Genomic DNA, 20,588 nt, shown 5'->3' with positions numbered 1-20,588 from the left:
CCCCCATGGGCCCTTTCCCAGCCCTCCGAGACTTGGCCCGTGCGCCACAAGCTTTCAAATATTCCCGCCAGTGGCTGTGCATTGATGTCGGCCAGTGCCTTCAGCACCCTCGGATGGAGCTCATCCGGGCCTGCCGACTTAGGCTTCCAGTTCTCCCAAGTGACTCTGCACCGTCTCAGGGTCTAAGCGTGGAAGTCTGGCGCCTTGCTGCTGCCTCTCCACAACCCCAGTGAGAGACTTGTCGTGCCCCTCGCTTAGGAACACCGAGGCAAAGAACTCGTTGAGGAGTTCAGCCTTGTCCCCCCTGTCCGTCACCAATTGTTTCTGCCCATTTAGCAGGGGTCCTATTCCTCCCTGGGCCTTCCTTTTACTCCCTATATATCTAAAAAACAATTTCTCATTGTCCTATACTTGGGATGCCATCCTCAGCTCCATGGTAGCTTTGGCCCGTCTAACTGCCTCCCTACAAGCACGAGCAGAGGAGGTATATTTGTCTTTGGTGGTCTCTCCCTGTTTCCACCTTTTATGTGCTCCCCTTTTGGCCCTTAGACTGCCCTGGATTTCTCTTAAAATCCAGGATTTTAAGTCTTGAGAACTGGCTGTTTCTGACTAGCAGTTTCAGTCTTCTGCTTGGGAGAGCTGAGGTGTGGTGGGGCAGTGCTCTAAGCTACATCTGTCAGGCTACATTCTCCAGGTAGGGTCTATGTAGCCCAAGAGCTCTTGGCATAGGAGGACTCTAAGTAGAAAATTCTGCCTGGAATTTGGCCCTGAATCCTTCTGACGTCTGTGTCTATTCTGCATACAACACTGTTCATAGAATCCCACTGTTGGGCTGGAAAGGGACTTCAGGGTGCCGTCTTGTCTAGTTCCCTGCTCAAGGTAGGTTCATTCCTGGCTAAATCATTCCAGCCAAGTGTCTATCTAACCTGCTCTTAATTCCCAAGGCTTGAGATTCCATAACCTTCTAGGTGGCCTGTTTCAATGCTTGACAACCCCCATAGTCAGAAAGTTCTTCATAATCTCCAGTCCTGAGTACATCATTCTCAGTCCTGTCCCCTATGACATATATGTAGACATAATCAGACTAGTTGTAAATCTAGGCCTTCTGTGCAGGGCAAATTAGCCTGCCCAAGAGCTGTTATGACTAGACTACTTCAGGTACCTAAAGGATTTCTACACTAACTCTAACCAGCTCTCCTTGTCTACATGGCACACTAGAGTGATGCTGGCCAGTAGGCATAAAACATTGCTCTAGATTTATCCCTAGGGTTAGGGACATTTGGAGACTGTTCTGCAGGTGGGAGGGAAGCTTGGGGTGGGGTAGGGAGCTTGAGTGATGGTGCAGAGAGACTTGAGAAACCTGCTGAGGCAGGGAAGCCAGACCAACAGGGTAAATGGAAATTCCAGAAGGTAGGTGAGTTGAGTATGAGGAATTAAGAATAGGTGATGGTATAGATTTGAAATTTGGGGATGGGTCATCATTGAATATGCAAATTGAACTCATTTGCATAGGCTCTACAAAGCTGTGCTAACAGCAGACATGACTGTAGCACCTGACAAACCATCACATCACGGTGAGTGAAAAGTAGCCATATAGTTGTAGAGAAAAGAGGAAAGCAGCTGCCTCCCTTCAATCAGTCCTCCTATTTAGCTGGGTCCTTCTGCATTAATCATCAGCTCCCTATTCACCCCTGAAAAAGTGCCTCCCTCCTTGAGGCCTTGTAACAGTGGTTTTGGCTTTAGAATCGCTAGACGAACGTTTTGTGTGTCCATGTAGAGATCCTATTTGCATTTTGTGAACAAGGGAAACAGTAGTATCCATAAAATCCAGATGATACAAACTACAGTAGCCCTGAATCAATTCTAACTAGCAACTGCTATGCTTTTAGAGACATTCTCCAAGAGCAGAGACATTTCAGGAGGAATTAATCGATATCCTGGCCACTTCCTAATATTTTTATTTTTATTTTTTGACTTGATCCCTGCAGTTCCTCTGGGATGCCAGATTTGTATAGACTGATTTTATTAGGATAATGCAGAGTTCTTTCACATTTTAGATGAGCCATTTGAAAATTGTGAGTTATAAGCCATTTGATGTTAAAAATTGAACCCTAAATTGGCTACTCTAGTACCTTGCAGTATTACCAAGAATGTGTTGGCATATAAACTTAGAGTATAAAATTGCGGGTAGTATTTTAGGGGAGGAGCAATGACTAGTTAAAGCTGAATTTTCCTTTCCATTCCCAGCTCTAGTTATTTATTGCTTCTTGAAGTTTTCAGATTTTTGACTGAAATTCAATAGGCTTTGATGCTTCCCAAAAGGTGAAGTTGTTGCTGCTGTGTAGATTTTTTTTTTTTTTTTTTTTTTTTAAAGGGTGGAAAATGGGGTAAAAAATTTGAGCAGAAACAATTCAGCCCTTTTTGAATATCAGGAGGAGGGACTTTACCAAAGAAACAAGGATGTTTACGTTCTTAAAAAAAATCACAGCCCGTTTGTCTGGCAGGTGAAAAGTGAAATTTATCATGGAAACTGGCTTGTTTTGAGAAGTTTGGTCTGAAGCATGTAGCATCTACTGCTGGATTTAGCTTTTAGAAAGCTATGCAGGCCATGTCCATCTAAGGTCACTCAGGTACCTGTGTCTAGCTATGCTGGTGTGGCATTCCCCTGGTCTAATTTGGCTGGTTTCTTGTTCAGAGCTAGCCCGGATGTCTCCCTACAGAACTGTGTTGTACTCAGTAGATGTACCCATTGGTAGAAGTATTCAGTAATGTCGAAAAGATCCACTGTAAAACATTTATGGAGTGTGAATCTCTGTTTCATATAGAACTTGTGTAATGGAACTCCAGGCTTTCACAGAAATAAATTATAACAGAATATGTACAGGAGAATTTTCCTTCCTTTGAAAAACATTGGTAAAAGTGGAGCAAATCTATCAACTTTGGCTGGATTTCTTGAATATATTCCTTTTTTTTCCTCATTTTTCAGGTGACAGAAACAGATAAATTGCAAGATCCTGCGTGTGTGGAAGCATCCAAAGAGAACAGCCAAAGTCCAAATATGGGGAGTGGCATATTGAAATACAGAAGCCGATCCCAAGGTAAAGCGGTTAATAAAGATATGAATAAAAGAATTGGTGATATTGCAGAGTTTTGCTTATCATGAAACACAGACTCGGCCTAAAACCCAATTCAGCAGAGCGAGGCCTTCTTGATGTTGGCCCTCCAGATTAGCTTGGTTTGGATATGGAATTTGAACTGCATGGTGTTTGCATTCAACAAAGCTTCCTGAGCTGAATCTTTTTATTGGCAGAACAAGGAAGCAAAATAGCTGTGTTTGTCTTTCCCTACATTTGAATTTCCAGTGTGTTTGTTTTGGTTTATTTCAATAGACTGAGGGGGCCTTTTCAACATGCTATCGTGGTCTCAATAGAATATTCATTAAGGCAAAATACTTGTAGTTATTTGTTGCTGTTCCATGAATTTCTGAGAAAAAAACTAATTCCAGGAACCTGACCAGAAACTGTGTGCAAAAGATACAACTCCTTTTACAGGAACTCCCAACACTTCAATCGGTCAGAGTACTTGTACATCCCCCTGCAGTTTGGGGACTGATCACTGCTCTAATTACCTAGCTCTCCATCCATCCATGTGGCTTTAAAGTCCCTAGGTATTTCAGTGCAATGTGTGCACAGTTCTTCTGAAGCCAATGTTTATTTTGTTGTTAAAATGCCTATCACCTAGAACCAGGCTTAGCTGCTACTGCTCAGGCTGAGCACTGCAGCATGTGAATGGTGTTTCTGAAGTCAGTAATATGGTTCTGAGTGAAAGGCACTGCTCAAGTGGCAGACACCCTCAATCCTGCCTGGCACCTGGTTGATAATGTCACCAGAGTGGCAGTGGAGGGAGCAGACAGGAAGGAAAAGTCACCCAGGGCACTAGCCTGGAATTCTTGAAACCTGAGTTCCATGAACGATTTGCAAGACCTTGGGGAGTGACTTCCTTCTGGATCCACAAGGCTGTGGCTTCCAGAGAGGGTATATCAACACTGCACCCCCACAGTTGTCAGGAAGGGGCATTACACCCTACTCCCATTTGCATGCAATGAAAAATGGAAATGTGATAGTGGAACCGCTCCAGGAATGCTCCCCATTGCCACTCAAGCAAGCTAGGACAGAGGTCTCATTGGCACTGTACCTATCTAGGGAACTTTGCTGGTGAAAACTTAGGGAGAATTTATGTACTGGAGACTAAGTTGTACACTTGGCACACAAATCCTTTTTTAGATCTGGCCACCTCACTTCTCCATGTCTAAAACAGGAGTAATAGTACTTCTGTACCTGACAGAAGGGTGTCATCAGGGTAAGACTGAGGTGCTCAGAATACTGCAATGGGTGTCATGTAACTACATAAGAGAATGAAAAAATAAGTTGCTGAAGTTCTAGTGGAGGTATATTGATCATAAGCTTGTAAAGCTGGGATCCCCTGTGATTAACTACAGGATGTGCTTCAAGAGAAATGGTTCAGTATCTTCCTTGAACTCTGTATTCCCTCCTTTTTTATGGCAACTAGGACTGCTGTCAGCAAAGAAGGCCAATCACAATTTTTGGCGCACAGTTTCTCCTTCCATTCCTGGCGCACAACTCTCAGGATGACCTGACTCTTTCAGAAAGGAAAGCAGCTAGTGTCAGTTCTTTAAACTTTATACGAATGAAGCCTGTGGGCTTTGCTCGTCATCAGGTGCCTTTCTGAAAGATCAGCTGGATTCTTGCTTGCACTCTCAGGGCTGCCAGCTCAATGATCTTCTCATTGTGTTTACTGCAGCCACCCACCATATCTAACATGTCAGTCAGCCAAAAAACATGTGAAAACCTTTGTCAGCCTAAGATCAAGAAATAGGAAGAGTCCTGCATCTTTTAAATTGCAATGCACTTGGCTAATTGAAAATGAGCAAGTAAAACTCTTCATTGGGAGATTACAGAGTTTACCAATTGAATGTTGTCTGCATTATTTAATGTATTGTTTGATTTGTGATTTGCAACAGGCACCCATCATCCAACTTCTTTGAATTAAAAGATGCAGTTCTGTGTTTTATGCATTGTACCGTAGGAGCTGGGTCTCGCTTAGAATCTGTGGGCGAAGATGATGAACTGACAGTGGAAAATGGTGAATCCAGCTATGAAATAGCAGTGAAATTTTCCCGCGGAGGGAGAAAACATTCTCTTCCTCAGCAGCTTGAAGGAGCAGGATCTCGGCAGGTGAGAACATAAAGTAATGTATCTGATGAGAATTTAAGCAGGTTCTTGGGCTCCAACTCTGTTTTGAGAGGTTTTTTATCAAACTGTTAGGAATAACTGTGGTGACCTGTGGCTGCATACATATGGCAAGAGGGAGTGAACCCAGATCTTGGTATCAAAGCACAATAAGGACCTAGGGCAAGATTTCCCTTTGTGCATCTAAATGACAATTTTATAGCCATTTACCCATTTACCTCATTGTCTTTGGCCAAGGCTTTATGGTGTGGATAGGCAAGTATGCACATGTAAACTGAACATGAGGCTTTGTATGTATGTGCATAACAGAGTGTAAATCCTGGAAAAATGTTGGAGGTGCGGGGAAGAGGAAAAAGAGCCCTCCCACGTTTCAGCCCTAATAACTAAATGGCAAGGTAATCACCCAGGATGCCAGAGGTGTGGGTTCTAGGTCTCCCTCATCCAGAGGGTGTTTGAACCCATGTCTCTGCTCTCCCACCGTAGTGCTGTAACCACCATGTCAGAGACTAGGCATTATCCAGACCCCTCTCCAGGGCACTTCTGAGGCTGGGCCACTGCCCCTTGTACTTAGTAATCATTGGCTGAAATGGATGGAGGGCAATGCAGTAGGGATGTGGGAATAAAGATCCACACTAGAATCCAGGACCCGCACTTCTCTAAACTGCCTTCTCACTGAGCCAGGCCCTCTAGCTTATACTCTTCCTGCTGGTTACATATATCATCCTGTCTTTGCTGCTTAGGGGCCCAGCTTCAAAAGAAGGACTGGAGAGGAGCTTGTGCCTTCACGGGGGCATGTTGGGAAGCCAGAGAAGCAGACTGAAAGCCCCTCTGGGCCAGGGAGCCTAGAATCCATGTCTCTGGCTTCCTGAGCAAATGCTCCAACCTCTCATCTAGTGGGGCTATAACGTGGGAAGGCTGCTCTCCTCCAGAGTGTAAGACAGGGGTGGGCAATTATTTTGGCTGGAGGGCCGCTTAACGAGTTTTGTTGAGCTGTCGAGAGCTGCATGGGTAACCCCTCCCCTGGACAGTTGTCCTGCCCCCTGATTGCCACCTTGTGACCGGAAGTCCCGCTCCCTGGCCTTTACCACCAGAAGTCCCTCCCCTTGCCCCAGAAGTGCTCCTTTTAGGAGGTGCCAGGGTTGCCATCTTGAAACTAGAAAAAAACCCCAAATCATATGCTAAAGAAGTCAGATATCTATTGTAACTTATTTTATTTAAAAAAATATTTTTGTCCTGAGTTATGTTTGCAGTGTATCTAGAGGCAATTGCATAACAGCTCAATACACTCTTACTCTTGTATATTGTGTGGGGGGGGGATAAGGGAGTGTATGTGAGAGCTGTTTGGTTGGAGAGTGGGTATGAAGCTGTGGTGGGGTCTGAATGTGAGGTATGCATATGGCAAGTGAGGGTGTGTGGAGGGATGTGGATGTAGGGTATGTGTTTGGGGTGGGGGGGATGTGGGAAGATGTGGGTATGGGTATGGTAAGGTGGTAGGAGTGTGTGTGGGAGGGTGGGAGTGTGTTGGGGGTACAGTGGGAAGTGGGGAGCCAGCCCCACCCATCCTGTCCTCATTGCAAGGCTGGGACCCATATGACACAGCACAGGGCCAGCCCTGCCCAACCTGACACAACGCAGTTCCGGCTGCAAGGCTGGGGACTGCACAGAGCCAGCCTGGTCCAGCTCAGCTCCTCAGTGCTGCACTACATGGGTCCCAGCCTTGCAGCTTGGAACTGCATGCCGCAGCTTGGACATGCCAGGCCAGGCTGGCTCCATGCAGGTGCCAGCCTTGCAGCTGGAACCGCATGCTGCTGGGAGGGGATGGGACGGGCTGGGCTGGCTCTGATGCAGTCTAGCCATGGCGGCACACTGCCTCCTGCCACATTGTCCTCAGTCTCCTATGCAGAACCCTGAGACCTGTCGTGGAACCCTGGGGTTCCATGGGACACACTTGGAAAACCACTGTCATACAGGGCTAAAAAGTGGTTGTAGAGGTCTGAACATTTAAACCAGCAGTACTTGTGTTTGTTTTAGTTACTGATAGTGTTGCATTTCTTCAGAAGATCCAGCTTTAAGAGATCCTGGAACTAAATGTTACACTTTCTTGGTTTATTTTTTTTAATTTTTAACTATCCTGTGATAGAAGATGTTAAATAGATCCATGATGTAGAGCCAATTTCAGAACTCAACTTGAGTGCTGTGGGGCCAGGATGTCATGCCCTGTGAGTCTGTTTTAATGTGCAATAGTGATTTTGTTTGTTTGTTTTGTTCCGGCCCCTGGGTATACTAGAGTTGTCCTATCCAGTACCTTTATTTGCCTGTATCATGCAATCAGAATGAACTACCTCTGTTTTCTGATGTTTGCTAGGATTACCATATTGTGAAGAAATCTACCCGCTCTTTGAGTGCTGCCCAGGTGGAATCTCCTTGGAGACTGACCCAGCCTTCCATTATTTCCAACATTGTCCTAATGAAAGGGCAAGGGAAGGTGAGGATTTTGCACAAGTGTATTTTCTCAAAGCACAGCAAGGTTATTTGTCAAGAGGTGCTGACTTACCTACCCCCTCTGCTCTCATAGACTCTCCACACCTGTAAAAGTCAAACTATGGATGTTTGTTAAAGTAAAACTCATATATAGTGGTTTTACTGTCTAAGACAGCCAATCAAAATCCCCTCTAAGAGGCAGGTTTCCAAATGTAAATACCTAAGTGGTGCCTAGACATTATGAAAGTGCAGACAATAGAAATATAAGATGCTAATAATGAGTACATGTTATAACTATGCAAGTGAATATGCAAAAGTGTACTTGTTTGCATACATAGTAACCTACTGTACCCAAACAACAGATCTGATTATATTGCACACATCTATCTGGAATCTGAGTACATTAAAATTGTAGCAAGTTTAAATGTCAGATATAAGACTAGAATCTAGGTTTGTGTTCTTTTTGTGAAGTGTCATGTTTGCATATACGTGCAAGGTTTTTTTGTTTTTGTTTTTTTTTTTAGAATAATTTATTGGGGTATCTTAGGCCCTATCAGTAAATTTGCCCCCTATGCAATACTGGTGTAAAAATGGTCTACACTACCATTTCACAGGTTTCACAGGCTTTCTGTGAGCACAACCTTGCATGCATGCACTCTCAGGTTTGAGTCTTGCTGAATCTTGTGAAGCTGCTTGGTCCAAGAGAAGTCTCAGCTTTCCTTGAAAGGAAGGGCAGCACACGTCCAGCTATAATGTTCTTGAAGATGATATTTACTCCACTGCAATGCATGAATTGCAGAAGCTGGTATACCAAAGGGATGAGCACCAGTGTCAGACTAAGAGGAAGGAACTGATGGTCCTACCCAAAAGGCACAAAGGACCTCAACAAACAGTTTGCTGCTGCTATCATGTGCTGCTTGATGCCTCAACAGACTGGGAATCCCAGCATCAGCCCATAGGGGACAATGTGGGAAGGCATCTCAGAACTGCATAATTGTTGAGAACTCCTTGATGTTAGGGACATGGAGGGATGCTGAGACCACCAGAGATCTTTGAGATCTAGCAGAACCTGAGCCAGCTGAATTTTGAGAGAGACCCAGACAAAATGGGACTTCGACAGGTGTAGGTGACTGCTACAGTCAGTGAATACTTCTTTCTTCATGGCCCTGACATTTCATCCTCCCTCTTTGTTCCTTTATTCCTTGTTTCAAAATGGTGGCAGACTATACACAGGCAGGGAATGAAGGGATTCTCTTTTTAGAAGTGGCTGTTGTATTTTAAGAGCATGTACTAGAACTGTTTTTAAGTCCAAATCATACAAACAAAAAAATACACAGAATACAGCGTAACACCAAATAGCATTTCCAAATACATGCTCTAGTTCAGGGGTGGGCAGTTATTTGGGCCTGAGGGTCATTCGAAGAGTTTTGATGAGCTGTCACGGGCTAGGACAGCATAACCCCAGAACAGCTTACCGAAACTCTTGAAGTGGCTCTGCTCTGTGCTTGGCCGCGTGGCTGGGATGGAGCCATAGGCGGGTGAGAAGGGGCATCTGGGAGTGGGATGGTTGACCGGGACAGGTGTGCAGTGCTCAGGATGGGATCTTGGGGCAATGACACACAGAACCAGTGCTTGTTGCAGGGATATGCCAGCCGTGGATCATGGCTCTACCCGAAGCCTCGGTCCTAAAATATCACTGATCTGTGATCCTGCCCCGTGATCCCAGGCCTGCCCACCTGTTCCACTCCCAGACACAGCTTTAGGCCGGACAAAAACCTTTGGCAGGCTGGATGCAGCCGGCAGGCTGTATTTTGCCCACCCCTGCGCTTGTAGAACCTTTTTGGTTCAAAATAGAAACTTGCAAGCAAAAGAAAAACAGTAAAATTTAAAACAACGGATTCAAATCTGGAAAAGGAATGCAGACAACTAATACATGAGCTTTCAAATTAAATACATCAGAATATAAAAAATGCTTGCAGTCAGTCCAATAACAAAGCACTCAAATTGCATGATTTTGCAGAAATCCTGTTGAAAACTTATTAAAGGAAGGTTTTCTGGTCCAAAATGTAGAATTTTGATTTTAAGTTAAAAAATCAAAATACAAAAGAATTGAATGTGCTGTGTTTAGATTCAGGGAAAAGGCAAAAACAGGCTCTGGCTGAGGGGATTTTGGCTTGTGCCAACTCTCAGAACTAGCCAGTTACAATAACACTTCTCCCCTTACAAACTCGTGGTTTATTATAGCGTGCACATGCTTTGTGCCCTCGGGCACAATTTTTCTGAAATATTTCAAACAAATATTGTTGGATCATGTTTTGCATAAAAGCAGTCTTGTTTCTCCCACTCTGGTAAGACATCTTCACCTGCCATTCTGTAATGGGTTTCAGGGGGTACCGTCATTGTGAAGAGGTTAGTAGGGTACTCAGCATGAGTGACCTTGTTTTCTTTCTCTGGGCGTCTGACATGCTTCTGAGTAATTATGTCTGGCAGGATAAGCAGTGCCTGTAAGAAAGTTAGTAGTTAACTATCACTGCACACAGACCCCCTCCCCAGCCCTCATAGCTGGAGTGTTTGAAAAGGATTTCCAAATACTGTACTGTGGATTTCCATATACAGTGTGTTTGTATGACCCTGAAGTCAGTGGTAGGGAGAGTGAGCTTTATTTGCGTTTTTAGGCAGATCTGTACAGGAAACATTTAAGGGAACTGTAGCATTTATCTCTGCTAAACCCCCTTATCTACCAAATCCTTGCCTGGTTATTTATCAGTGAACCTGGCAGGCATATTCTTGAGGGCCGCTTCTCTACACCTGGTGAAATAATGACTAAGCTAAGGAGGAAAAAGAAACATGCATGGGAGAACATGTTCTTGGTGCTGCTACAGAGTTCTGAGTCTGTAGCCCATGAAACAAGGATGCATGTAGGGTATGCGTGCTGAAGCAAAGGCAGAAGGACCAAGAGAGACACTAAGAAGGGCACCAAGACACATGCTTCTCACATGACAAACCCGAAGTATTATGGAATGAAGTGTTGGAAGGGCTCTGTCCTGACCGCTATTATATTTGGAGAAGAAATCCTTCTTCCTGGGGAGAGAGTCGTGTGTCCCACCCCGGCTTCCTAGTACCATCTCTGCAACAATATCTCTTCTCAGCCCCAGGGCACTGTAAAGAAGAACTGCTCTGAGAATGGGGACGCTGAGATGTGCTGTAGCTCGGAGGACTCAGCACTTGCTCTTTCTTTGATTTTTTTTTTTTTTTTAAATGATGTTTGTAGATTATTATTGTGCAATAAAGTTCTGTTTTGTGAAAACCATGCATTATTTCCTCTGTCTGACAAGTGAGGGGTATAACCCTCTCCCCCGGATAACATCCGTTTCATAAAAGTTCATAACGCTTCTTAGCCTAGCAATCTGCTGTATATTCAGAGTAACACAAAGCCATACACAGTCTGGCCATGGTATGCTGTCAGTATATGCTCTTAAATCCTTCCTTAGTTGGACAGTGTCCCCTCCAGTAAGCTCCAGTAATTGCCCTTGTGTCAATGCTACTTATTATTAGGGCCTCAGCAGGCAGTCTTTCTGTTTCCATCCTCCACTCTGCTGATAAGTTTCCCTTGGTCTTACAAGTATTTCAGTGCAGTAACAATGAGGAATATTTGAATCACCAACATTCAGCTGAATCACTCATAAAGCATCACTGCTGTCTGTCTTACCTCCTAAATACATGCTCCACAGTGGTCTCTCAGCTCCTCAGATAATAGTTCAAGCTTTTCTTGCTTTGTGTTTGGTTTTGAGTCAGGGAGGTGAAACGTAGACCTGATTCTTGAGAATAGTGATAGCACTGGTGCGGTTCCAATACCAAATATGCCAGTCCTGGGAAAAGGTCTGTGCTTGCAGCTTTTCAAAAAGCCCCATGTTTCTGTGGCCTCTCTACATTCATCTCAATGAAACAGCCCTTGTGATCCACCAACCCTTGCAAGTCCGTGAAAAAGTACTCCTTTCAGTTTACATGAGCCAAGAATGGCAGAGGGAGAATCAAAAGATACGTCCCATCTATTCCACCCCAGTTCTGGGAGCTCAGTTCATTGAATCCCTCTTGGCTCCAACCTATTGCCCAGAGCCGGTCCTGTGCAGTGCTATGCACTGAATAGTTTTGCACACCTGGAGGATGACAGCCACCCACTGGAGATTTTTCCAACACCAAGCTCATTGCTCACCAACTGACAGTAATTCAGTGTTGCAAGCTTTGAGCAAAAGTGCCACACACTCCTCCATTGTCAAAACAGCTATCATTTTGTTACATCCATGCTGGAGGGCAAGGGCGAGTTCAGCACACAGCTCCAGCAACACAGCCTTTTGCATCCAAATGTTTTGTAGCCGCTAACGATTGTCATAGTTTGCATCACTATCTGATCCCAGCACTAGCTGCTTGTTTCCCTGGCCTAGAATACCTCTTCACTTTGTATGGCTGGCCAGTGAATGTCTGCAGCACCTGGCAGCTGTCATTCACTGTAGGCATCATCCACTCTTCCACGGTTTTCTTGTGGGATAGCTGTTATCCCAGTAGTTCAGAAGAATCTTTTGCCCTGCATTTAAAGTAGATGTGAGGCCTTTCTCGATCTGTCCAATGGCCCTGTTATGACAATGAGCTGTGGAGGAAAGTAGTGTGAAGAAGAGTGGGTTTAGGGGATGGACAAGAGGGAGCTATGAGTTTCTGAAAGCTGCACAGAAAACAGTATGTTACAGGGTGGAATAGTGGGAATTTAAACCCAAGTTTCCACAGTTCCCTGAAAGAAGCACTGGTATCCCACCACATACTTCACTCTAGCAACATAGCAAAGTGGCAAGTAAAACTTTCCAAGGTAGCCATCATCCAACTTGCAGAATAGAATTTTGCTTGGCTGTATTTTTTATGAAGTAATAATTCATAGATTCATAGACGTTTGGGCTGGAAGGGACCCCAGAGGATCATAGAGTCCAGCCTCCTGCCCCAGGGGCAGGAAGTCAGCAGGGATCATAGGATCCCAGCAAGATAAACATCCAAATGTATCTTGAAGGCATTCAAAGTAGGTGCTTGAACCATCTCCGGCGGCAGCCTATTCCAAACCTTGGGGGCTCGGACAGTAAAGTTCTTCCTTGTGTCCAGCCTGAATCGGTCGTGGCGGAGTTTGTGACCATTCGATCTTGTCATCCCTTGGAGCGCTCTGGTGAACAGATGTTCCCCCAGATCCTGGTGAACACCCCTGATAAACTTGTAGGTGGCCATCAGATCACCCCTGAGCCTGCATTTTTCCAGACTGAAGAGCCCCATGGCTCTCAGCCTCTCATCATAAGGTCCATTTTCCTGACCTCTGATCATGCGCATGGCTCTCCGCTGCACTCTCTCAAGCTTCTCCACATCCTTTTTGAATTGTGGAGCCCAAAACTGGACTCAGTACTCCAGCTGCGGCCTCACCAAGTCTGAGTACAAGGGGAGAATGATGTCCCAGGATTTGCTTTAGAAGCATCTATGGATGCAAGCCAGCGTTTTGCTCGCTTTACTAGCCGCAGCATCACATTGAAGGCTCAGGTTCGAAAGAGTTATGCATGGGAGTAATTCCCTTTAGAATTAATATAAGTTTCATATATTCACATAAAAGGAATAGACATTCCTTTTACCTATATTTCCATAAATATGAAATTCTGTTTCTTAAAGTAATTAAACACACACACTTGCATGAACGTAGCCACATTCCTACCATTATACTCCTGACCTTATGTCATGTTTTGAAACTTCTCCTTTTCCTGAGGAAATCTGCCAGCAGAACAAATTGCAGCTAATCCTGTGGATGGATCCCTTGAGAAGGAGTTCCATGAGCCATCAAGTTTAGAGATTTACAGTAGGGGTTCAAGCAGCAAAACAGAATAACATGAAACCTCAAACTCAGAGTAATATGATAACATAAAATGTTACTTTCCCTTATTTTAAGGTGATTACTACTGCTATTTTCAGGCTGAGTTAATGTGTTGATATTAGAGTGAAAGTAGTTCAGGAGAGGCAAGCAAAGAGTGAATCACAGCCTAATTTGTCCTCAGCATTAGACTTTCATCTTTCTTTCCTCTTGGATCTTTGCTATATTGCAAAGCTTTGGTAGCATTAGGGATAACTCTATCTGATACTATTAATCGTATAATTTTTTCTTCTTTTGTATTAGGGTCTTGGGTTCAGCATTGTGGGAGGCCAGGATTCTGCTCGAGGCCGCATGGGAATTTTCGTGAAGACTATATTCCCAAATGGGGCAGCTGCTGCTGATGGAAGACTCAAAGAAGGTATAATGAGACTCTAAGTGCATAGTGTGCTATTGGCTCAATCCATTAGAGCAAGGGTGTCAAACATACAGCCCATGGGTTAGAGCCAGCCCCCCAGTGCCACTCCTAGATCTGAATTGACCCAGATGGTCCCCACAGGGAGGACTTGGGATGCCCATTGCATGTGGCATCTGTTCCTACCCTTTGGTAATGGCAGCACACGTGGCACCAGCCCCAGGCACTCCTGAACATGGTGCCTGCTCCAGCCACTCTGGGATCCCCACTGTGCGAGGTGCCTGTAGGTGCTATATAAGGTGCCCCCTCTGGCCAGGATTCGTGCTGGATGACAGGCCTGCCTCAGGCACCGCTTGTGATGCCCATTCTGGTTGTTTTGGGATCTGCAGCACTCACTGCAGCTGGTCTGGGAGGCATGCCATGTCTGGATTTTAGAGTGGCTAAAGCAGGTGCCATAGGTGCTGCAAGGCAGAGGGAATCTGGGCTCCATGGTCCTGTGTACCGGCCCTTTTTTCATTCATTTGTCTGATTAGGCGAGATGAGCTTGACATCCCTGCATTAGAGGAGTCTGTGTCTATCCCACATAGGTACCTGGAAGCCAGCAGAAGACTACATAGTCTATGACTTCCCGCCCCCCCCCAATCCCTACCCCCCACCAAGTTGTTCAAGAGAAAGGTGGTGAGAGCTCAACCTGTACCAGGTTGCTCTGTTCCTTAGGAAAAACAGAAGAGGAATAATGGTGCAGAGCGCCTTTCTCTTTCCATCCCTAATGTCTGCACTCTGGTGTGAACACTGTTTGACAGGTCCAGAAGCCCCATATTATCATTTGGGAAGCATACTGGTACTGGTAGAGAAATATCAGTTCTCTCAACACCTGGCTTAATGGCCTTGGGTCAGAAAAGGAGTACAGGAAGGGCTATTTTTGGGAGGGGGAAGTTATGCATCTGAAAAATCCAAGAGATGCTGGTGCCGTTGTGCATGCTAGACAGTGACAATTGCACTGTGGTAAAGGTTACCCAAAGAAGACAGTAGGTTTAGAATTGTTGCCTTATGCAGCACTTCAGATGCTCTATTTTCTGCAGAAGGGCATTCTTGTGAAACCATCTTTCCTTTCTGTTACTGCCATTTCCTGCTTGTTGCACTCAAGGCTGACAATGGGGTGAAGGGGAAAGATCCATCAGAAAGGAGTTTGGTCACACATCGCAGGTGTGCACTGACCCTAGGAAGTCAAATAATCAGCAGATTTCCCCCAACCCCAAGACATTCACAGGATATTCAGAGCTTGACAGTTTATCACTAAGATTAGGGAAAGGGGGAGTTAGGAAGACTTGGCAGATGTTTGGGTACTGTTTAATTGTGCACAGATGTAGCAGTGTGTAATATTGCGGAAGACAGATCTGGATCATGCTCTCTGCCTTCCTAGAATGAAGTAGATCAACATATCTGGTTGTAGCTATTATTACCAAGAGCTTGGAAAGTGCATGTAATAGTAAACAGGCAGCTATAGCTGTAGGACTTGTTTGCTGGGATGAGGATGTCATTCCTTTTCAGCCTTCTCTGTGTGTACAGATTACTTGTCTCTTGTTATATTCAGAGCAGTAAGTAGCATGCATTAGCTTTCTCTGCAGGGATATAGAGCTAGCTTTCCCTAAATGGACTCTGACATGGCTTAACATTTTGCCCTATTGTGATTCTCAAGTCCCATTGTTTGGGAATAATGCATAGAGTCTATTGGCCACTTTTTGACTCCACAGTTTGGTGCTTCCACTCGCAAACAGTCTGATTCCAATTTAAAATCCATAATATTTTTTATTTAAATCTGTTGGAATGTAAATATGAGGTTAAGAATTGCAGCTGAACAATTCCCATGCTTTGATGTTATATCCTTGTATTAATTACAGCAAATGATAATAAATAGAAAATAGTAAAAGGTTTTTCATAAAATCAAAACCCACATGGTAGCTCATCATTGCATTAATGATAAAGGGCATTACTTTACTTGCATACTTTGTGCACTTATTGACTTGACTTTTGCATTTGATTACCAGGGGATGAAATCTTAGAAGTTAATGGAGAATCCTTACAAGGGCTGACCCATCAGGAAGCCATTCAAACATTTAAGGTAACAAAGTTAGGAATACTCAGAGTTGCTCAGTGCTTAATACAATTTGACACTACTGTGTGTTTTGCTGCTGCCAGAATTTTGTTGTGCACGTGGTTTGCTGAAAGACTTATCATTAGATGTCAAGCAAATGCACAGTATCTTGTAATAAACTCCTTTAATGTTTCTTTAGCAACTCAAGAAAGGTGTTGTGACCCTCACTGTACGCACGAGACTGCGCAGCCCAAGTCTCACCCCATGTGCAACACCCACTTTATTGAGCCGCTCCAGCTCCCCTAGCTCCAGTGCTAGCGGAGGAACCCCAGTAGCTGGCTCTGAAGATGGAGACAGTTCATCTTCATGTCGCAAGGGCCCAGGACCAAAGGACAGGATTGTCATGGATGTGACTCTCAACAAAGGTTAGAGAAAGTCTATTATGACTCACCAGTCAAACTAACCTCAAAAATAAATGCTGTCCTTTTCTCTACTACATCAGGATTTGTTTTTCAGTGAATTCCTTCATTTACATATTTGGTGAAAGCAGAAGTAATGCAATAAAGATGGGAACAATATTTGAAATACAAAGTATAAGATAAAGAGATAAAACAGATATATAGGAGTTGAAAATATTGAAAAGGGTATATGTGGCCATCACCCACTCTTTAGCCTTTCAGTAGTCTTGCTGTCAGTGCAGCAGATCTGTAGAAAGTCCTCCAGATTAACTAGCGTCAGGAGCTAGTTCAGGCAGCTGCAGCTATTCAGTAGACATTTGGTTTCCTCTGCCACACTGGAACTACATAAGGGCCTGTTCCTGAGTCCCAAGGTGAGAACACACTATAACTAATGACCACTTTCTGTGACGGGGGCCAAGCATTGGAACAATCCACCTGGAGAAGTTGTGGCATCTCCATCCCTAGAAATTTTCAAGAGCAGGTTGGACAGAAACTTGGTTGGAATGATTTAGTCCGGGATGATCCTGCTTTGAGCAGGGGGCTAAATTAGATGACCTTGTGAGGTCCCTTTCAGCCCTACTTTCCTGTGATCCTATGCCACAACTGACATGGTTGAGGTTGCAGCAGAGATTGGCATTCTCTCCTAATGTTTTATGATGAGGATGAAGTTTCTTTCCTATGAACTCTGTAAGTAGGCTAATCCTGTCATCCCAGTTCATTCTCCTATATCAGTCTAATCCCATGATTCTAGTTTGAACAAAAAATGACTGAAAAATCACCCTGTGGCTCACCATAGCCTGGAATCCATTGCAAAGCTTTCCTCTTTTAGATATGCAAAGAGCAAAATAGAGCAGGGACTGTTATGAAGAAGCAATGCTTAGGTTACCCGGGTTGGGAGACTGGGGGTTGGGTTAAGAACAGTAGAGGTGTGCACTAATTGAACTATTGGAGCTTTCTCAGTAGTTAGCACTTACAGCAGACTTTAAAAAATGACCACATTTGTCTCGTATGCTTTTGCTGCACTTAAGTCATGCAGTGTATTAAGAGGATCTATTTGAGTTCATGCAGAGTATTTTCCTGGTTTCAGAGCATAGCATGTAATGAATTTTCATTGCAGCATATAAAAAAAGGTGATGAATGCATTTCTGAAAGTTCTCAGCTTTGTCTGAGCTCAGAGCCTAGATAGAAAGTTGAAGAACAGGCTTTTCATGAGGGAGCCATTAATTCCTGCTTCTGTTAAGACTCAACTGCTGTAGTATAGGGACAGGCAAAAATGAAAATGGATGGAGAACGTAATATGTTAGTCGGACCTCATTCGCCCCCGCACCCTATCCCCTTGCTTTCTTCAGGTCTGTCCTATGACAGACCCTGTGCAGGTGTTTAAACTGGATAACAGAATCTAATCAAATAGTAATAGATGAGAGAAAAGAGGGGTTTGAATGAGCTATTTTCTTGCTTAAATATCCTGGAATCTTTTTAGACACTCCATTTCGATTATATTCTGTAGACTTGTTCTGGGCACTGAATGGATGCCATAATATATTTCTGAGAGGTATTGTACAAATATAGCATAAAGCACTACATGCCTGAAATGTCAGGTGGGCAAAGTGTCTGTAGTCCTGTGTGAGGCTTGAAGTTGATCTTTGCAATCACAGCCCTTTCAAAGCAGTCAAGGTTAAATGTTTTCAACTCTAATTTCCACCATGGTTTTGGCTTCCTGAATGACCACCCCAAAGGCTGCCTCTGAAACAATGCACGATTCCTGGCTGTAAATGCAGTTTGAGAACATAAACACTTGTGTGTCCTGTGTGATTACAATCAAAGGGATTAAACCATTTTTCTTCTTTGTACTTTTGTTTTTCACAGAGCCAGGGGTTGGGTTAGGCATTGGTGCCTGTTGTCTCACGCTGGAAAATAGCTCTCCGGGGATCTACATTCACAGCCTGGCCCCAGGATCAGTGGCTAAGATGGATGGTAGATTAAGGTTAGTTATGAACTGAAAGCAAAAGCATGCTGGCTCAGTCTTACGGTGTCCTATAGACTCCTGCTTAAGTATTCATTTTCAGCAATGGGGTCAGTACTTAATTGCTGCAGTGCTTTATTTTTTTTGATCCATGGCTTAGATGATCACAGAAAAGTAATGAGAGAGTATAAGTTAAAGCAATTACAAAGTAGCATTGAAAAATAACTGAAGATTTCATGCTCATGTATGTGATATAAGCAGTGGCACAATCCGCAGGGAATGCCATTTTTAAGGTTCCAGACAAGAAACAGCTGAATAGAATAGATGCCTCATATTATGCCAGTTAGAAGTCAGCCCCCCGTTTTACATTCAGTTTTAGGAAAAACCAGCTTTTTTCCCTAAATATAAGTTGGTAACTGCAAATAAAGACTTGAACTGTTGTCACACTTAGAAAATTCTACAGGGGAAGCAAATAATCAGGACAAGGACCCCAAGAGTTAAAAGACACTAAACAAGCTAAAATAGAAGCTGCAGTGAATAAGGTTCTGATCTGATATTTTAACTGCATGCCCAAAAGTACTGCAAGTGCAGAAGTCGAGACTGATTACACTTGACTCTCTGTCTAAGCGAAGTGAGTATGATTTCTGTGGTTCTTTGGAAGCAAGAAATAGATATAATTGGAACAGTACATTATATCAAGCTTGGAAGCAATAGGAAAGGCAAGTTAATACTATGTGTCAAATCTGCACCCAGGGATTAGTGAACCCGGAGTAAACTTGCATAGGTTTGATTAAAATGTAGTCACTTGAAACATAATTGAAAAAGCAGCAGGGGTTTTGGACAGTATTTTGTTTTTGACCTTCCATTCTTGGTACATTTCTGGTAGCACGGTTGCTTGAAGGGTTGTGGGGGCATAATAGTGAAGATTTCTTGCTGTGTCCCAGAAGCATGAATTTGGCCATTGCTCTGTCTTTCTGCCAAAGACTGCCCCCACCAACCCATCTGCAAATAGGTATCTGGCCCATCGAGCTGAGGAGTCTAAGGTGGCTAGATATGATGCCGTCTACATCACGTGTGCCACCAACTACAGATACTGGAGTGCCTTACAGTGCTAGCCCAAAGGGCTGTCATTCTTAGGTAGGACTTTGTCCTTTTGCTGGCTACTTGATATAGCAGGCTGACATGTCAGTTGTGTTATTGCTTATAGGTTGTTAACAAGGATTATTCATACTGATTTACATTGTACTTTACTTTAGACTAGAAATTATTCTTTGTTCCACTCCAGGTTCCTGTACTTGGTTTAGGAGCAATTGGGTGAAATTCCCAGCAAAGCCCTCTTCTACATCCCTTCATTAGCAGTTCCATGGGCGTGACAAGCCCATAGCATGCCGTGGAGTTTTCTGTGCTGGCTCTGGCTCCACGTAGGTCATTCCAGAAGCCTGAAATACGGGAAGACCTACATGGATCCTTTTGCCCCAGTACACTGCCTGTCTGGTTTCACATTCAATTAATGGCATGACAGGAGTCCACCACAAAGTTATACATTTTTGCTTAATAACTTCATAGCTTATTTCTTGTTTTATCACATCATTAATTGCATTAACGTGTGGCCATGTAACAACTTAAGATGGGATTAACTGGTTAATCGCATCTTAAACGTAACGTGTGCCAGGAGCCCGCATACTGCCAGTACAGAAAAGCCATGCCACAGTGTTCTTGCTTAGTGGCCCTAGGCCAGTAAATAAAAGAGGGATTTCCCTACTCCATTCTCTGTACTCCATGTGTATAGAACATCAGTGCTGATTTCACCTATTAGGATGTCCTTGAAATAGTGACTTGGTCTCAGGAGGAGGAGGTAGGGTCTGTGTTCTGACTGCAACCCTGCAAAGATGCCCAAAAGTACTAGTAAAAAGAAATATCTTTTCTGTAGAAGACTGCATTTTAATATTAGCTTCCTTACCTTTGCAGCTGTTTTAAACGTTCTCCAGTAGTTGTCTCTGTAACATTCTGAACAAATTATTA

At 43.9% G+C, this 20,588-nt stretch overlaps 1 protein-coding gene across 1 annotated transcript in view; it reads left to right on the top strand.

Annotated features, from left to right (window-relative positions):
• PDZD2 (PDZ domain containing 2) overlaps positions 1-20,588 on the top strand; it is a 335,521-nt gene that overhangs the window by 277,827 nt on the left and 37,106 nt on the right. Inside the window, 7 exon segments of the mRNA XM_025198461.1 lie at positions 2,987-3,098; positions 5,107-5,255; positions 7,636-7,755; positions 13,942-14,056; positions 16,099-16,172; positions 16,345-16,570; positions 18,470-18,587. Coding sequence (XP_025054246.1) covers positions 2,987-3,098; positions 5,107-5,255; positions 7,636-7,755; positions 13,942-14,056; positions 16,099-16,172; positions 16,345-16,570; positions 18,470-18,587 — 914 coding nt within the window.

The sequence above is a fragment of the Alligator sinensis genome, unplaced genomic scaffold, assembly GCF_000455745.1.
Source record: "Alligator sinensis unplaced genomic scaffold, ASM45574v1 scaffold347_1, whole genome shotgun sequence".
In the NCBI taxonomy this organism is placed as follows: domain Eukaryota; kingdom Metazoa; phylum Chordata; order Crocodylia; family Alligatoridae; genus Alligator; species Alligator sinensis.
The sequence above is the reverse complement of the archived record's forward strand: the minus strand, read 5'-3'. Positions and strand labels throughout refer to the sequence as shown.